The following is a 19,528-nucleotide window of genomic DNA, read 5'->3' on the forward strand; positions in this document are numbered from 1 at the left end:
TTTTACTTTCTGTGCCGCTGTCGTTCCTGGAGAACGATGTAGAACACAGATGCACGAGGATCTGCCACCTTGCGGTGAAATACGTGAACTACAACCCGAACATCAAATGCACTGAGGAAGCAAAGACCAGCAGAACACAAATATTGTGATTATGATAATAAATAATTAATCTTTATATTAAAAGGTTTTAGACAATCAAAATTATTTATGCAGTTACTGTTTATGGTTTGCTAGTCCTTAGTTAAAAGCTAAAAATCTGCAGAGGATAATATAGCAAATTCACAAGCACGAGGTAGAAGACACTGCTGTAATCATTTAATTACTCTTTGGGTTGAAATGTTTTAATGCACGTTATAAAGCAGTTGATTGCAGGTGGCTTTAAAGTCGACACGCCGGCCTGAAGACACTGGACGTAGTTGGAATTAAGAGAAATCTTCCTGATTGGGTTATTTGCTTTTGGCGCCCTCTATAGGACGAATAACGTCATTGCTGGAAACAGGTACAACGGTTTTGCCTCTATGCACTCTCCATAATGATATTGTCTTCAACAAGTCTCTATTTCGGTCGGTTTCACGCGCATTTCTGTGCACAAACTCATGTAGTGTGTGACTGCAGTATGTTTTTCTTATTAAGAACATTAGAAAAGAGTTTTCATGCTGCATAAAAACCCGGACACATTCTGTTTGAAAACTTAATGTGGCGCGAGGTTTGTGATCAGCAGTTCTGCCTCTCGGTCCACGGCGTGCACGAGGTGCTCCCATTGATTACTGTGCGAGCTGGAATTGTGATCCCATGTGCGCGCGGGTGTCTCTACTGGGTCAGACTGATCTCGTGTAAGCGGTGCGCGCAGATCGCGTGCGAGGCGCCGCTCCTCGTGCCAGCGTTCCAGCTGCCTCCGCGCAGGAAGTGGAGCGAGGCGGCACGGCGCACGCGCACTGCGCCGGACCAGCTAACGATGCGCTCGGGACGGTAGAAAAGAAGAAAGAAGAGAAAAGGTAAGAAAACGCGACTTTTTATTGGCAAGTGTTTGTTTCCGGTCTCGTTTCCTCTTTAAAGCGCCGTCTCAGTGCAGCAGAGCGATCCGCGCGCGGAGAAAGAGAGCGGCGCGCTCACACGCACGAGCGCCGGATCGCGTGCAGCGTAGCGAGAGGAGAAAAAAAAATTTAAAAAAAGGGGAAAAAGCTGCGATGGCGCTGTGAGCTGAGAGTGAAGGAGCAGAAGACAGGGCGCGTAACGCTCCAGCAGAAAGTTCAGCCCCGCTGAACTGTAGCCGCGGGACGGAAGGCAGTCACTTTATCAGTAAACTGGTTTACCGCGCTCTGTGGACTACAATCCCCACAGCAGCCCGCTCTCCAGCTCAGCTCCAGACCTGTTTTCCAAACCTGAGAAAGGCGCCCACTATGAAGTGAATAACTCACATTTTATATTCTTATTATATTCTAAAAGGGAGAATTTATATGGTGTTAGTTGTTTTCATATATTCATACACTTTTAAAATTCAATTTAAGCACATATCTTTTTATTTTATAGCACCCCATAAAGTAAGAGGATGGTTGGTTAAGTATATAAATATACAAAGTGTTACTTTTCAGCTCTTATTGTCCAAATGATTATTTTCCCTTCATTTCTATCTTTCATTATTCTTTGCAAAATATTTTAGTAAATTATTTAACACCAATACATAAATAATGTTGGTTATACAGCTGTCACTGATATAGCACAGGGTCAGCAACATTTACAACAAAATCATTTTGCCTAGTGTAACCCGTTGACAGAATCCAGATGTGTGCGGATAAAGAGAATAAGATGGGGTTTATTCTCACCAGACAAAAGCGTAGTCCGAGTACAAGCAGTGACTACTTCTGAAGCCTGGGCTTATAACCTATCTTCTCTGAACATGTGGCAAACATATACAAGTGATGCAAGTCAGTAATTGGGTGGTTGTGAACATTGATAGGTTGGTCTAACACATGAGGTCATGTGATCCCCGTTGGGATTGTAGGTGGTGTAGCCTGACTCAGAATCCGCATCAATGGGAAGTTGCGGCATCACATGATCTCCCGAAGGGGTCTGGGAAATGCAGTCCGTTTCGGTCTGCAAGTTGGTTTGAGATGTGACACCTAGTCTATCAACTGTTTGTAAATTAAAAGAGTCTGGGCGGACCTCTGTGTGAGGACGAGAAGGATGTACCCCACACCCACCACTGGAACCACGAATAGGGACTGTACCAGAGCTGCCGAGGTGCTGGACTGAGGGCTCCTCCCCCAGAGAATGACATAGACGGGCAAGGAGAGAATTCATCAACCTCTTCTGTGGACGACCCCTGGGATGAGGAGCTGGCTTCTCCAGGTGTCGACTGTGGAAATCAGCGATGAGGATTGCAGGATTCAACACATCCTTAGTCAACACCCAGCATTGTTCCTCTGGGCCATACCCCTACCAGATACTGAAGCAACTCGCCACGTCACCTGGAGTTCACTCCTACAGACAGCGTAGACTGGGGTCCCATCTATCACCTCCGGTGGTGGTTGTGAGACGTCCGGTATAGCCTTGTCCAAAGGTCCAGCAACTACTGGCTTGAGACATGAATTGACCTTGAAACTCTAAAACAAGGGGGTAAGCATAACCTATATATTACATAATTTATTCTCTACCACTTTAAAGGGTCCAGTATACTTAGGTCACAGCTTCTTGCAACTTCCCTCTGACAGTTGGAAGTCCTTAGTGGCAAGCCATATGGACTCTCCTGGTTGGTAGACTGGGGTAGGACCTCAGTGTCGATCAGCTTGCTCCTTGAGTTGCTGCAGTACCATCTCGATGTGTCAGCGAGCCTCCTCCCACACCTGCTCGCTCCTGTTCATCCAATCGTCCACGGCAGGCACTTTAGTTTGTACGCCAGTCCACGGAGCCAGGGATGTTTGGAAACTGAGGATACACTGGAATGGCATCAGGCCTGTCACAGAACTGATTAAAGAATTTTGGGTTATCTCCACCCATACTAAATACTTAGACTAGTCCAAGGGATTCTCAAAACAGAAGTGTGTCTAAAAATTTGCCTAATTCCTGATTCGCCCTTTCACATTGGCCGTTGGACTGGGGATGATAACCAGAAGACAGACTGATAGGGATCCCAATGTGTTCAAAGAAGGCCATCCACACCTGCGACGTGAACTGGGGTCCTCTATCTGACACTATGTCTTCAGGGATTCTGAAGACATGAAATACATATTGAAAAATAGCTAGGGTCATCTGAAAGGCACTGGGAATGGTGGAGAATGGCACAAATCTGACTCCCCTAGAGAATCTATCAATTACAGTAAGTATAGTACTATACCCCTGTGATTCAGGTAAATCAGTGATGAAGTCGACGGCAATGTGGGACCAAGGCCTATTGGGCACTGGCAGGGGCATCAATTTCGATGCTACAAGAGTCTTTGGGGTCTTACATTGGGAGCAGACAGAGTACGAGGAAACAAAGGAATGGATGTCTTTGAGCATGGACTGTTGCCAGTAACACCAAAAGCTGATAAATCCGTGTTTCTCCTGGATGACTGGAGGTTAAAGCAGAATGAGCCCAAGTAACTAGCTGATTCTGGTAAGACTCAGGCACGTACATTCTCTGTGGCAGGCATTGTCTAGGTATTTCTATATTAAGAAGTGCTTTTTCGATCTTGTCATTCAACCCCCACCATATAGATTAAATAATCACTTCATGTGGTAGATTATGTTCAGGTCAAGTCAAGCCAAGTCAAGAGGCTTTTATTGTCATTCTATCTCTGTACAAGTACACAGTGAAGTGAAATTACGTTACGTTGTGCAAACAAAAAATTAAGCTAGAAACAATAAATACGATAAATTAAACAGACATTAGACACAGTAAACAGACAGGACAGTGCAGCACCAACATGGACATTTCTGGACATGAGGTAGTGGAATAAGGTACAGAGATATTAACATGCTGTGATCTGTGAGTCACGCAGTCAGATGACAGACATAAAAACAGCAGTTACTGAGGTAGAAAAAAGACCTGAGTAAAATAGTGAAAACACAGTGTAGCAGCAATGTTCCAGATAGTGCAAGTCTGGCAGTGGTGGCATGGATGCTCTGATACCTTCTGCCAGACAGCAGCAGTGAAATAAGTCTGTGTGAAGGATGGATGGGGTCGTCCACAATGCTAGTGGCTTTCCGGATACAGCGTGTGGTGTAGATGTCCATGATGGAGGGGAGAGAGACCCCGATGATCTTCTCAGCTATCCTCACTATACTCTGTAGGGTCTTGCTGTCTGAGGCGGTTCAATTCCCAAACCAAACGATGATGCAGCTGCTCAGGATACTCTCCACAGTCCCCCTGTAGAACATGGTGAGGATGGGACGGGGGAGATGAGCCTTCTTCAGTCTCCGCAGGAAGAGGCACTGCTGGGCTCTCTTGGCTATGGAGTTGGTGTTGAGGGACCAGGTGAGGTTCTCTGTGATGTGGACATCCTTAGTTTTATCTACGTTCAGAGACAGGTTGTTGGCTCTGCACCTGTCCGTTAGCCGCTGCACCTCCTCTCTGTACGCTGACTCATCATTCTTGCTGATCAGACCCACCACAGTCATGTCATCAGCAAATTTGATGATGTGGTTTGAGCTGTACTTTTCAGTACCTTCGTGAGTCAGTAGAGTGAACAGCAGTGGACTGAGAACACAGCCATGAGGGGCACCAGTGCTCAGTGTGGTGGTGCTGGAGATGTTATTTCCTATCCTGACTAACTGAGGTCTCTCAGATAGGAATTCCAGGATCCAGTTACAGAGGGAGGCATTCAGGCCCAGCAGGCTCAGTTTTCCAATCAGCTGCTGAGGAATGATGGTGTTGAATGCTGAACTGAAGTCTATGAACAGCATTCTGATGTAGGTGTCTTCATTGTCCAGGTGGGTGAGAGCCAGATGGAGTGTGGTGGAGATGGTGTCATCTGTTGAGCGGTTGGGGCGATATGCAAATTGCAGTGGGTCCAGTGAAGGAGGAAGCTGGTCTTTAATGTGTCTCATAACAAGCCTCTCGAAGCACTTCATGATGATGGGAGTGAGTGCAACGGGATGGTAGTCATTGAGGCAGGACACTGAAGACTTCTTCTGCAAAAGGATGATGATGGTAGACTTGAAGCACGTTGGAACGACTGCAGTGCTCAGAGAGATGTTGAATATGTCCGTGAGAACATCAGCCAGCTGTTCGGCGCATTCTCTGAGCACTCTGAGACGATTGTGAATTTCAGAAGGGGCAACACCATCCCTCCCTTCCCCCTACACAACGGAGGATCTCCAGTTATAGGTACTTGGGTGTACACCTAAGTAACAACCTTACCTGGAGTAATAACACTTCCAGCCTGATCAGGAAGGCACATCAGCACCTCTACTTCCTCAGAAGGTTGAGGTGTGCTGGACTCAGGAGCTCAGTCCTCACCTCATTTTACAGATGTGTGGTGGAGAGCGTTCTGTGCTCCTACATCACCATGTGGCACGGAAGCTGCTCTGTGGCAGAAAGGAAAGCCCTGCAGAGGGTCGTAAAGACTGCACAGAGGACTGTTGGAGTCAGCCTTCCCACCACCATGGACATTTACACCTCCAGATGCAGAAAAGGGGCCACTGGCATCATGAAGGACCCCACTCACCCAGCACACACACTTTTTGTCCCACTCCCTTCAGGTAGGAGGTTGCGGAGCATTAAGAGTAAAACAACCAGACTGAGGAACAGCTTCTTGTCTGAAGGCATAACACTCTTAAATTGCAATTAGACGTCACCGCCATGGCACTTCATGTCCACTTATTTATCTCTGCTGCTGTACTGAATCAGTGCCCCCACTATATCACCCCTACACATGTCACTTTATACATTATCAGTATTACACCTTCTACCTCGTACTCATGCTGCTGTTGTTCATGCTGCTGTTATTTGCACCCCTTTATTTGCACCTTCTATTTATTGTTTGTTACTTTGGGAGTTAACTGGACCGTGAGTACAATGTTTTGTTCCACCTCATGTACCACATGTGACGCGAATGACAATAAAGCCTTATCTTATCTTATCTTATCTTATCCTGCCGGATCCTGATGCTTTTTGTGGGTTGACTCTGTGTAGAGTTCTCCACACATCAGCAGTGGACAGACACAGTAACTGTTCACTCGGAGGGGGTGTGGTTTTTCTTGCCGTCGTGCCGATCTGTGCCTCAAACCGAGCATAGAAGTTGTTAAGCATGTGTGCAAGGGAGGCATCACTGTCACAAGCAGGTGGAGGTGACTTGTAGTTGGTGATGGCCTGGATCCCCTGCCTCATGTGACGTGTGTCAGCAGTGTTTGAAAATGATCATGGATTTTATTTGAGTAGGCACGCTTAGCCTTTTTGATGGCCTGGGAGAGCTTGGCTCTTGACACGCTGAGGCTTGCTTTGTCCCTTGACTTGAAAGTCTTGTCATGGGTTCTTAGCAGCATGCGCACCTCTGCAGTCATCCATGGTTTCTGGTTGGGGCAAGTTGTGATGGGTTTGGAGACAGTAACATCATCAACGCACTTACTGATATTGCTAGTCACTGATTCTGCGTACTCCTCCAGGTTGATGGAGTCACCGGTAGTAGCTGTTACACTGAATATCTCCCAGTCGGTGTGCTCAAAACAGTCCTGAAGAGCAGATAGCTCCTGGTGGCCAGGTTCTCACTTGCTTCTGGTCTAATTTGGCACGTCTGATGAGTGGTCTGTATGCTGGAATGAACATCACAGAGATGTGGTCTTTAGTAGATGTAGTGGGGGCGAGGCTCAGCCCTGTATGCGCTGGGGATGTTTGTGTAAACAAGATCCAGCACGTTAGCCCCGCGGGTTGCAAAGTCCACATACTTTCAGAATTTGGGGAGTACTTACTTCAGATGAGCATGGTTGAAATCACAGGCAACAATAAACAGTCTGTCTGGGTTTGTGTTCTCGGTTTGTGTGACTTGGGTGCGGAAGTGGGAGAACTGGATCTTCAGTTAGCTCTATGGCACAGTCATAAGGCACCTATGAGGAGGCAATTCAGTAGCTTTCTGCTTATTAAAGACTTCTTTAAGATCTAAGTATTCAGGAGGAATGATCAAATTGTTGTCTCTCTATGGAAGTGGAACGAATGGCCATAGAAGGGGTGGTGAGACATGATTGTACACAATAATCAGACCATTTAGTAATGGCGTGCTCGGACCAGGAAATGACAGGATTGTGTTTTTCCAGCCAGGGTAATCCTAAAATTAATTCAAATTCTCACTGTTCGAGGACTAAGAATGCCAGTTCCTCTATATGGAGAGCACTAGTGTGATATTCTATTGGGAGAGTGACTTTAGAGATCTTGCCCATTCCCACTGGTCTTCTGTCTAATGATGCCACTCTCAGATGGTTCTTTAGCGATGTGACAGGAACCTGAAGCTACTCCACCAACTTGGCATGCATGAAATTCCCCTCTGCTCTAGAATCAATCAACATTGATAAGAGAGTGGGGATGACAGTAAACAGTCACAGGCAACAGGACAGATTTAGAAACCATCCCTTTCGTGGAGAAAACTCCACATGCTGTCCAGGGGTCGGCGCCTTGCATTGTTGTGGTCAAGCTTGACACTGGCATCCAGCTCTACCGCAATAAAGACAGAGATGGTTCTTCAAATGATGCTGTCTTTCCTCGGGACTCAGCCTTGAAGAATCACACTGCATGGGTTCTAACGGTTCTGGTGACTCAGCGGTGGATCTTACAAGGAGTCACTCTTCTGTTACTCCTGGTCTTGTTGTGGCTATGCATCAGATGGTCCAACTTTATCGAAAGGTTTATTAACTGGTCCAACGTCAAGTCATCATCCTTACTGGCTAGCTTAAAGATGTCCTCATTCAGTCCTTGACGGAAAACAACTAACACAGTGGCCTCGTTCCAACCACTGCTTCTAGCGAGAGTTCGAAACTCTAAGGAGTAGTCAACAACAGAATGACTACCCTGTTTTAGCTTAGCTAAGAGTTTCCTGCTTACCTTACCCTCATAAGGATGATCAAAAACAGTTTTGAATTCTTTAAGGAACTGGGTGAAAGATAACCGGTGTATCTGATTCCAGCTTGCCATAGCCCACTCTAGTGCCTTGTCTGCTAGTCGGGAAACAATTAAGGAAATCTTAGCAGAATCAGAGCTATCATCAAGCTATCATCAATCAAGATAAACAAAACATTATAACAGGAAACCTCAACATTTGTCAGGATCACCTCCAGGATCACCTCTGGCTTGCTGACCGGGAAAGTTGATCTGTTGTAATCATCTGTCATGGCACCGTGTGAGCAGCTGAAGCAGAGAAGCTCAAAGTTTGGATTTGCCCCGTTAGTCCCTTGACGCTAGCGACCAGCTGGGCTCTGAACCTGTTGTTCTGTCTGTTGATGCACGAGCGACTTGAGGGACTGTGTCACGATCTAAAAGTTGCCCTTGTTCCGTCAACGGCCTTCTGAAGCACTTCTGGGTCTGCCGTCTGCATGGTTGGTTGAATTATTCTGTAACCCGTTGACAGAATCCAGACATGTGTGGATAAAGAGAATAAGATGGGGTTTATTCTCATCAGACAAAAGCATAGTCAGAGTACAAGGATGGGTCAAAGCCAGAAGGTGCAGCAGGATCACAAGGGGGATCATAACATCAATTTAACAAAACCAAAGGGGCAGGCTGAAGATGTAGTCAAAGGGCAGGCAAAAGGGTTCAAAAAACACACAGCAAGAGTCCAAGGCAAAGGTACAGAAAGGGGCAAGCAAAATCAGAAAACGAGATATCCAGCAGAGGTCAAAAACAGGCACGAACACACACAATCAGAGAAACTGCTCAGTAAGTTAATCAGATACAATACTTCACAATGACTACTTCTAAAGCCCGGGCTTATAACCTATCTGCTCTGAACATACACAGATGATGCAAGTCAGTAATCAGGTGATTGTGAACTCTGATAGGTTGGTCTAACAGAGTCAGAGATCATGTGATCCCCCTTGGGATTGTGGATGGTGTAGTCCGATTCAGACTCCAGGTCAATGGGAAGTTGCGCTGTCACGTGATCTCCCGAAGGAGTCTGGGAAATGCAGTCCGTTTTGGTCTGCGAGTTGGACTGAGGTTTGACACCTAGTCTGTCAACTGTAAAATTAGTCTCAAATATTTTCCAAAATAAAACGCTATATCAATAGAAAGTCTGTTTGACAAGGTTAAAAACTAGTTAGCATGTCCAATTAGCCTGACTGCATCTCTTTGGACAGTGGGAGGAAATCGGAGAACCCAGAGGAAACCCACACAGACACGGGGAGAACATGCAAACTCCGCGACCCTGAGGGAGAAGCGGCTTGGAAAATGGATGGATGGATGGATGGATGGATGGATGGAAAAACTAGTTAGACCTTGTATGCAGGACTGTAATCTGGGTGGTACAAGCAGTGGCATACAGCCAGTGAGATGTAGATCCTATCAGGCCAGTGGACCCATATATGCTTGCTATCTGGAAAATGCCATGAGCGGGGGGGGGGGGGGGGTTTCTCAAAAAAACAAGCAAGATAAAATTGGTGGTTGAGAGATGGTGGTTGTTGGAAAAAAGTACATAACCTGCCCCGGAGTCATTACTATACTGTGGAGTCATTACTTCTTTACTGTACTGTGATTGTTGACTTATATGATGTAACAGTCATTGAGGTATTTTGCTATTATTTATTTATTTTTTTTTTGCTGTATGAGGGCTATAGCGCTGTTCACTTGAGCCCCACTTCTTAAATCAAATTTGTGCCCCTGTGGATGGGGGGAATATAAAAAGCTTACATCCAGTCTGTAAAAAATGTGTCAAGGAGAATGTTCAATATATAATACATGTAATAATATTATTTTGAGAAGTGAAGGCTGATAATGACAGATTTTGAGGTATTAAAGGAGTATTTTTTCCTATAGTGTTGTATGTGACCCCAGTGTTGGGCCTTATGATCATAATGTCAATGGGGGACATAGTGATGGTGAAGGGAGAGGAAGTGGGTCACAATAACAATCACAAGACTCAGCTCATCTTGCACCTCCAGTCCATCTCCCAAAGGTAAGATTTACATCAGACAAAATGTTTTTATATTTATGCTAAAATTTCTTTTGTTTTATATATGTGTACAGTATGTTTTAAATGTATACTTCTTATGTTTTGTATTGTGCAAAAATCTATATTATTTATATGTATATCAATTAATTATATTTATGCTATAACCATTTTGATGTCAGTGTTAATGTGTTCTAAGGCAGAGATTATTAATAGGGTGATATTTTAAACCATTTATTTGGACATTAAGCGCTCTTGTGTTCAACAGGAAAAACACAGTTTTTCAAGGAAGCCCACTATTTACAGTTACCATCCAATACCTGGCCCAGCTTATCAATCCTTCATTAAATTATTTAAATCAGGTGTGCTGCTGATGCATGGCAATGATTAGAGTGCACTGGGATGTCAGCATTTTTTGTTTTTCTAAGCAAGATATTAAGAACTTTACTGAAAACAAGAAATTTACTATTACTGTTTACTGTATTTAAGTTCTTTTGTCATCATTCTAGTGGTATATAGTGTTTTTACACATGAAAAATATACTGTATATATATATATATATATATATATATATAGTTGTAAATAATTTCTGTACTTGCTAAGACCTTTGCATGGTCTGTAGAAAACTGAATCTGTTTAGGATCAGGGAAATGCAGCAGTTGTCCATAACTTGTTATTTACCTTTGCTGCCCTCTATAGGACACATGAAGATATTGGAGAAACAGGTACAACACTCTTGGCTGTAGAGACTCAACAAGGTATGACATCATGTCCTCAGCACAGTTAAAAGAGTGCTCTGTCTTATGAAATATTTTTATACTTCCTATGCATGCATATGCATATAACTGATGTATTACCCTTCCTTTGTAATTAATGTGTAATTGCATTTCTTTCAAAGAGGACAACTCAGAGGGAGAGGAGGTTGAATATGGCTATCCGATCACCTGTGGTGACAGCAAAGCAGTGCTTCTGTTCAAGAAGTTTGTATGTCCAGGAATCAATGTCAAATGTGTTAAGGTTCGCATCATTAAGCTGTTCATCCAAAACACCAGATTCAGACAGCAACCTAACAAGAAAGAAATGAGAGTTTCAGTGCTTGTGTCTTTCCAAAACTTTGTAAACACACAGAATTTAATGTAACATTTAAAAGTTAATCATCTCAAAATTGTGGTAGTATATTGTTATCGTATATTTGTAATTGGACATTCTTTTTCATTGTCAACAGCTGAGGTTTAATGAATCAAACACTTTTACAATTCACGTTGTGTGGCACTTTTCCCAGACTTGCAAAGTGTGTTTGGACACTGAAATACAGTGCTCTCTCTCTTTCTCTCTCTCTTCTGTCTAGTTCAATGATCAGCTTATTAGCCCCAAGCAGTTTGTGCACCTGGCTGGCAAAGCCACGCTCAAGGACTGGAAGCGAGCCATCAGGCTTGGAGGAGTGATGCTCAGGTGCGTCTGTTCTCTCTGCTCTTCTACACGCTCCCTCTATTTGACTGCTTTTTACCAGGACATAATCATTGAGCTTCCCAAAATTAGTTTATCAAAATCTTCACTTTAAGCAACAGAACACAGTGGGGAATCGGTTTTTGAAAAACTTCACAGCTGTGATTTTGTAGATCATTATTTGCAACAACACACAACCTCTGGTGTTTTATATCTTTTGTACACCATTAAACAACAATGAAGCCTTAAATGTTATTGAAATGTGCACTATCAGAAGATACTCTGTTGGTACATTATTCATGTATCAAGGTAAGAACAGTGTAAATATACTCTCAAAGATACAACCGTGGTCTTAAGGTCTAACTGGGTGTGGTAAGTAAGTTTTTCTCTGTCAGTGCAACTTAAATAATATAACTGGAATGCAATATGGTACAATGCCAATACATAAACATTTATAAAATCTAGAAACGAAGGCTAAAGCCACCTTGCATTTCAGAGAAATGTAACCTTTATTTGTAGTGGGTTATAAGTGCAATAAAATCAATAAATACACAGATATTTTAGCACAGAATCCCAGCATCACCTAAACATTCTGCTGTTCCAGAGTGCAATAACTACACCATCAAATATTGGTCACATCTGAACATTTGTGCTGGTATTTTTTTTAAGTATTTTATGGCAAAAGTGAAGTATACCATAATTTCAATCTCATTATGCACCCCTAAAAGCCACTGTTGCTGTTATTCATCAGTGGTGGATAGTGGAATGATACAGGTGTGGTGAAAACAAATTTTACTGCATTGGATATAAAAAGACAGGATGAGTGTGTCTCAGCCAACCAGACTGTGTGGTTGCAAGTGTGTACTTGCAGAGAAACTGCTCTTAGGGTTACATTTAAGGTCATGATGCTTTCCCATAAAAATCTCCTATAGTAGGGTTGAGTTAACTTGTCTATATCCTTTTCTTTTCATCCATCCATCCATTCATTTTCTAAGCCACTTCTCCGTCAGGGTCGCGGGGGGGTGCTGGAGCCTATCCCAGCAGTCTTCAGGCGAAAGGCCTTTTCTTTTCATATTCCTAAAATATGACTCAAATCAGGTTTTCAAGTTGTCCTTATTTTCCTCTCTTGTCAAAGTGTGCTGAAGATGTCATCCATCTTTATACTGGCAGCTAGAGTATGTGTTATCTATCTGATGTGACTCAGTTCATGACTTGACAGCTTGAGTCATCTGTTTAACACAGAGAATGTAGTTTGTATTCAACAGTTCTGGCATTTGAATTTTTATAGGATTAAAATGATCCACTTTCTCGCATCTCTTTTGTCTGTTTCCTGCAGAAAGATGATGGACTCAGGTCAGATTGACTTTTACCAGCACGAGACCGTGTGCACCAACTCTTGCCGCAGCACCAAGTTTGACCTGCTGATCAATAGCACACGACTAGCCCCCAGTGTGCTGCAGACACCCTGCTCCCCTCTTCCAGGTACACAGCCATACTCTCAATACACAGAACAGCTACAGGTTTCTGAAGCATTGGGAAACTGTGCAGAACACTGCAGCCTGTTTTTCAGTAGGTTTGATTTACAAATGAACTCAAACACGTCAGGTGAAGGACAGTAGCTCATAGAGTGTGGGCTCTGATCCACAAGAAATTGTTAGGTAGTTGTATGTGGTATTTCGGGCAAAAGCGCACTGACTTGGACCGCAGCACTGTATGTGCAAAGGCATGCTGGGTAAGATTTGATGGAAAGGTCATCTGAAATGATTTCTCATAAACCAGAAAGAATAAAATTATAATACCGAAGAACTGAAGTGCTTGTTATTTTCTGCTCTAGAGGAGGAAGTGGCCTAATAATAGATATTCTCACAATTCTAACACTGATTAAATTAATCAATAGATCTGGCTTGGGAAATAATACAGTTTTGTTTAGGTGCAATAAGTTGGATTAAATGGATACTCCTTCTGTTTACTCTGTCTTATTGATTATTTTAAAGACAGCTGTTTACCAGAGTCCTACAGCAACCAATTATCAGTCTGGCAAAGATTAGGCCTGCAATGACATGAAGAAAGACATGCTGTCCAGAATGTACTAAAACTGTCTTGCTGGCCCCAAATAATTAAGGAAATCCACAGCTATTTGGTCTGTTTCTTCATCTCTTCCAAAATAAGGTCATGATTGGCATTTCCCCACACTGCATTTTAGCAGCTGATGCATCATGTAGAATTTAACACGTTTATCACATTTTGTCAGTTACAATCTAAATGGCTGTTTGCACTTGCATATATTCACTTCCATGCACCACTTCTTTATCAGTTTGATGGGGAGTTTTGCAGGCGCTTGCCTGCTGTGCACATCATAACAACAGTAAAGCTTTTTGGGGTTTTTCAAAGTTGATGGATTGAAGAATGTTCTCACATGTAAGCATGCTTCATTCACTTAGCTGTGCTGTGTGAATATATGCACACATTTGTCAACAAGTGTACCACTTCATGCAGGTTTGTTTTGGCTGTAGCATCGTTCTGACAGTCATCTATCCCCACATGTTGTGCAAAAACAACAATCTGTAGTTGGATAGTTTGCTGTTTTAAGTAGGTGATTTCTGGCTACGATGTTGAATGATGAAACCCACCAGACTTTCTGAATAAAGAAAGCAATTTTAGCTGTAGGAGCATCATAAATATCACTTGAGAGGGACTAAATGGTTATACATCCCATGAAGGAGGATCAGTATGGTGTGGCTTATGTGTTGTGTGTAGTCATGGGACAGGAAAGCAGTGCAGAGGAGAGGCCTGAGGAAACAGTCAGTGATGTGGTTGACTCCTGCCCCCCACAGATGACCCCCACTACAAACAATGGAGAGGTCAGAATGGACACAGAGGACATATCTGGTCAGTTTGGCATAATGAACAAATAAACAAAACAAACAAATAAATAAATATTTAAACAAAAAATATTGCAGGTTTTTATCATATTATTATTGCTGCAGATGAAACTTTGTGTCTGTGGAAGGGCATTGCTGAGTTGGGGCTGATGGGGGAGGTAGTGTCCACTATCCGCTTAGAGCTGCTAGCCATGCTGAGGGGAGTGGAGCAGCGCAGTGAGCAGGCGACCCTGCAGGAGGCAGGTGAGGACTTGGCTGGGAAGGTTTTGCTTTCAGAATACATTCAATCACAGGCTTTGTGTATATGTGGTGTCAAAATTGATCACTGTGTAAAAATTGTTCAGAATGATTTGTCAAAGTGTAATTTCAGAGACTAAAAATACATGTAAATCTCATCACCCTTGAATGTACCAGACAGTCTCGCAGGGTGATCGGAATGTGCTGTAGTTTATTTATTGTGAGCAAGTGGAATTCATGCATTGCAATTGCAAGTCAAGTAACTAAAGACTATTCATTTGTAGCTGTTCAAATATATATATATATATATATAGTTGTTAGCAGAGGTTGGAAATGAGCCTGTATAAACCCTTAGAAGTCCCAATGAGTAGAAAATGTATGTCAAAAATGCATAAAGATATGGATGAGTGACTTTGGTGTGAAAGAACTTGACTGGCCTGACCTCAACCCAATAGAACACCTTTAGGATGGATTAGAGCGGAGACTGCAAGCCAGGCCTTCTCGTCCAACATCAGTGTCTGACGTCACAAATGTGCTTCTGGAAGAATGGTCAAAAATTCCCATAAATGCACTCATAAGCTTTGTGGAAAGCCTTCCCAGTAGAGTTGAAGCTGTTATAGCTGCAAAGGGTGGGCCGACATCATATTAAATTCTATGAATTAAAAGAGGGATTAAGAATGGGATGTCATTCAAGATCATATGCGTGTGAAGGCAGACAAGCAAATACTTTTGTGTGTGTGTGTGTGTGTGTGTGTGTGTGTGTGTATATATATATATATATATATATATATATATATATATATGTGTGTGTGTGTGTGTGTGTGTGTGTGTGTGTGTGTGTACAAAGTAAAAAAATCATGTGTACAAGACAGAGATATGCTATATATTGACATCTGCATTTTAGTGTGGAATATAATATGGTACATATGTGTGTACTAGATGCAGTGCTTCTGAACACACTAACACACATGTTTGGGCTGCTGGATTCTGTGAGACAAGTCTTGGACCTGCAGCGAAACAAGACTGACCAAAATCAACATCAGATGCATTCCACACTCAAAGGTGAGATAAAAGCTGTGAACAACATGAAGTACGTTTATTAAAAACATCAGGCCTTGTCTGAGCTGTAGTTTCAGAGTGGTGTAGTGTAACTGTTTCTGATGATCATGTAAACTGTTCTACCTCTCTCTCCCCTTCCCCAAAAGTTCTTGCTGACCAGCTGGATAAGCAGAAAATGATGGTTTGTATATCCAAACGGTCCAGGCTGCAGCGGCCATGCTCCTCCAGCCTGCTGACCTCTTCCACATCACCATTCACAATCCTCTCTCCCATCAACCTAACCTCAACCAGCCAACCTCTGACCATCGCTGGTCTGCCTGTGGCCATGCTGTCCCAGCTGCCCACTGACACCCAGCTGCTCCCTCACCACACCAGCACAGAGGCCATGGCTGTAGCATCCCCCAGTGGGTTCACTGTGCTCAGTGCAGGTCTCGAGGACAGAACTCCCCCAGTGGGGGTGCTTGACCTGAGCCCAGGACAGAGAAGGGAGAGGGAGGGGGAAGAGGAGGAGAGAAGGTCTATATGAGATAAGTGAACTGGAGATTGGACAGAGAAAGGGAAAAGGAAGACAGCAGGAGCGGCTAGGTGATGCAGAGGGTGTTGTTGGTAGCAATAAACCATGCAAGAATTGAGGGACGTGAGAGTGGATCCCACCTTTCCACCTTTAAATAGAGATACTGTAGATGAAAAAAAGGAGGGAGAGAATGCAATTGGGTGACCATACACTTTTTATTAAAATACAAGGGAGTGCTGATTTGGGATTGGCTGTGCTATCATCATGTAAACGAGTCTATATAACATAGACACTGTTAATGTTTAAGTGCTAAATTCTTAGAAGCTTACTAAACATGGGCAGTGGAGATATTATGTGATATCTTAGCCGTTCTTATATCATTGCTATCCTAACAAAATAATGTATCTCCAAAATAGCAACTTTACATGAGAAAACAAAAATGTTTTTAACTTTTAATGTAAGTTAAATGTTTGATTCCAAGTAAAATTTCTATTGGTGCATTTATCATAGCATTTTCACACATTATAAAGGGAAGTTGTGCTCAAATGATGGAGAAAAAAAATGAAATGATATATGACTATATAAACTAAAAAGCAATATACAATTGAGTTTAAAAGTCAGAAACTACCCTTCTTTCATTCAATTTCATGTCCATATGGCCATTACATCCAAGTCATCATTTCACAGCATCAGGTAAAAAAGAAGTAAAATATATTTAACAGAAAAAAATTCAACTTAATATAATAGAAATTGTTTCAGTATTTAGTGTGTCCACCTTTACCTTTATTGCAGCTTCCATTCTTTTTAAGGAACTTTTTTACAGTTTCTCAGGGAAACCTGCAAGGATTTATTTCAGTTGTAAAAGTTGCATTTGACTGCTTCTCATGGTCCAAGTTATCCAAAAAATTACACTCTGTCTATGAGACCTTACTCCACATCTTAAATGTCTACTGTTGGTGTTCTAGTGCAGATTTTATTCTGTTTTGTCGGTTTTCTTTTCTCAGCAATGGCTTCTTGACACCTACACATCCTTTTAAACACAATGTTGTCTTCTCACAGTGGAAGGAGGGTCAGAATCACCTGTGGATTGATTTATTTGAATTTTGGCAATACTTTATGCTTTTTTGCACAAATGTCAGGTTTTAGCTGACCAACCTAATACAGTGTTTATAATATGCAATAATTCTGCTAGTAACCAGGAAGGGGAAAGTGAATATCATTCTCTTTGTCAGAATCTTTCCTTTCTCTTAGGGAACCTATTTTTATAATCTCTGTATTTATGACTTTGACTTTCTGTCATGTACAACTGCACATGTAACATTCATTTACATGTGATTATGTGGTAATTATCATATACTGGTTTCCATAGTGATTGATGTAGCATTTCTGTAAATGATGGATTTGTAACCCTGATTAGCTTGAAATGAGGTGACGTGTAGCTTGTTGTATTGAGTAAGTCTACTCTAATATCTGATGCATCTAACCGCTGCTAAAAATACCTCATATACTTTCAGTGTATCAGAAATGACAATCGTAAACTGACTTGAGCTCTTGAGCACTCAAATGATAATTACTAATTATCTAATTACTAATAACTGTTATCATTAAAATTCTTCTAGCTGACCTGTAATGTGTTAAAAAAGGAAGCTCTCAGAAAAATCAATGTGGTTATAGTTTAACACAGGGAATGGTAATTATTGGTGCTTGAAATTTAGTTTCTCAATTAGTAAAACGATTTAAATGGCAAGGTTATACTGTCATGTCTGTTCAAGTAGAATCCCTCCTCTGCTCCTGTAGCACTGCTTGAGTTTTTTTGTTTGATGTCACGTTACAAAGAACCTCTGCTCTGTGGAACAGCACCTGTTTATTTCAGCTATTAAACTGAATGCTGTGCTTTATGTACCTTTGCTTTTATTTCCTTCATGGCCTCCTACTCAAAACATGTTACATTAGGTATGTACACTGCTATTCAAAAGTTTAGAATCACATATCATGTGAACATGGTTTGTTATTTTCTATACAATAATAAACTACTGTAGAGTTAAATATTAAACACACACAAAGTGGTATTTTTAGATGTATTCAATATTTTGAGTATTGTGGGCTAAACAAAAATGTATTAAAAAATCACATTTTACTTAAATTTCACAGTAATGTTTGTTAGGTATTCTGCCTGAAGTCATGAAACAAGGCCTTCCGGATGTTAATTTCATCATAACTTTATTCTTTATGTTATATGGCTTTCAAAGTCATTTCAGAATCATCTACAGCTCTCTTCATTGTTCTGGAAACATCTAAGTCTACATTCTAGCCTCTAGGTGGTGATGGTGCATTACCAGGAGGGAGTGGGAGCTGGTGAAACACATGAACTGTCTGTGCTGTCTGTTATATACATAGATATATGATTTTCTAATAAGTAAAATGCCAATTTTGGTTCAGCGAAAAATTTAATTCAAATAATTCCTCCATTTACCCCAAATGTGCCAAGCCCTGTTTGGTGTTTTCTTTTTAAATTAGTACTGTGGAAACAGCATGCCTAAATCATTTTGCATGCAGATTCTACCCTATATGTTTTAGACGCATACTTATCTAATGTTACCTCAGAAATCAAGGGAATTATCAGGGCATTTGTTCCTCTCTTTCCTGCAAGAATAGATTATATTCTATGAAAGTTCTTCACTAGATCTGTAACCAACCTTCCTCCTGGAGACCTACTTTCCTCCAGAGATTAGTTCAAACCTGCATCTAACATGCTGATTCCCTCATACCTAAAACTACTGCTTGGGATCCAGCCAATCAAGGACTTTTAAAGAAGTGAAATAGCTGGAGCAGGGGAGCAGATTCTGTTTGGAACTAGACTCTGCAGTAAGGTGTAACTTACTACTGTTCTACTGCTTCACAGCCCAAGGCTTTGCGCTGGGCATAAGTTCATATGCGGCTGCTCCAGAATCAGAATCACTTTATTCTGCCAAATATGTTACACATACAAGGAATTTATATTAACAAGTATTAACAAGTATAGTGTCACATGGGACAGTCGTGGGCTGGAGGTTAGGGAACTGGCCCTGTGACCGGAAGGTTGCCGGTTCAATCCCCAGCGCCGACAGTCCATGACTGAGGTGTCCTTGAGCAAGACACCTAACCCCCAATTGCTCCCCGGGCGCCGTGGATAGGGCTGCCCACCGCTCCGGGAATGTGTGCTCACTGCCCCCTAGTGTGTGTGTGGTGTTTCACTTGCATGGATGGGTTAAATGCGGAGATGGAATTTCCCCGGTTGTGGGATCAAAACAGTATCACTTAAAAATAATATTGAAAATGCT

General features: G+C 42.2%; 1 protein-coding gene across 1 annotated transcript; it reads left to right on the forward strand.

Annotated features, from left to right (window-relative positions):
• The first annotated feature begins 925 nt into the window (after positions 1-925).
• LOC108410885 (glucocorticoid modulatory element-binding protein 1-like) lies at positions 926-18,110 on the forward strand. The gene is made up of 10 exons (XM_017682185.2): positions 926-995; positions 9,938-10,076; positions 10,770-10,828; positions 10,969-11,087; positions 11,419-11,522; positions 12,853-12,998; positions 14,274-14,405; positions 14,504-14,641; positions 15,575-15,697; positions 15,841-18,110. The coding sequence occupies exons 2-10, from the start codon at positions 9,967-9,969 to the stop codon at positions 16,218-16,220; spliced, it is 1,311 nt and encodes a 436-aa protein (XP_017537674.2). The 5' UTR covers positions 926-995; positions 9,938-9,966; the 3' UTR covers positions 16,221-18,110.
• The last annotated feature ends 1,418 nt before the right edge of the window (positions 18,111-19,528 follow it).

The sequence above is a fragment of the Pygocentrus nattereri genome, chromosome 3, assembly GCF_015220715.1.
Source record: "Pygocentrus nattereri isolate fPygNat1 chromosome 3, fPygNat1.pri, whole genome shotgun sequence".
NCBI lineage: Eukaryota > Metazoa > Chordata > Actinopteri > Characiformes > Serrasalmidae > Pygocentrus > Pygocentrus nattereri.

Bases quoted from the DNA above. Each gene is read 5' to 3' on its own strand.
- LOC108410885 (XM_017682185.2), top strand. From the start codon at position 9,967: ATGATCATAATGTCAATGGGGGACATAGTGATGGTGAAGGGAGAGGAA. The intron at 11,523-12,852 runs GTGCGTCTGTTC...TGTTTCCTGCAG, and splicing joins CTTGGAGGAGTGATGCTCAG to AAAGATGATGGACTCAGGTC. The intron at 12,999-14,273 runs GTACACAGCCAT...TGTTGTGTGTAG, and splicing joins ACCCTGCTCCCCTCTTCCAG to TCATGGGACAGGAAAGCAGT.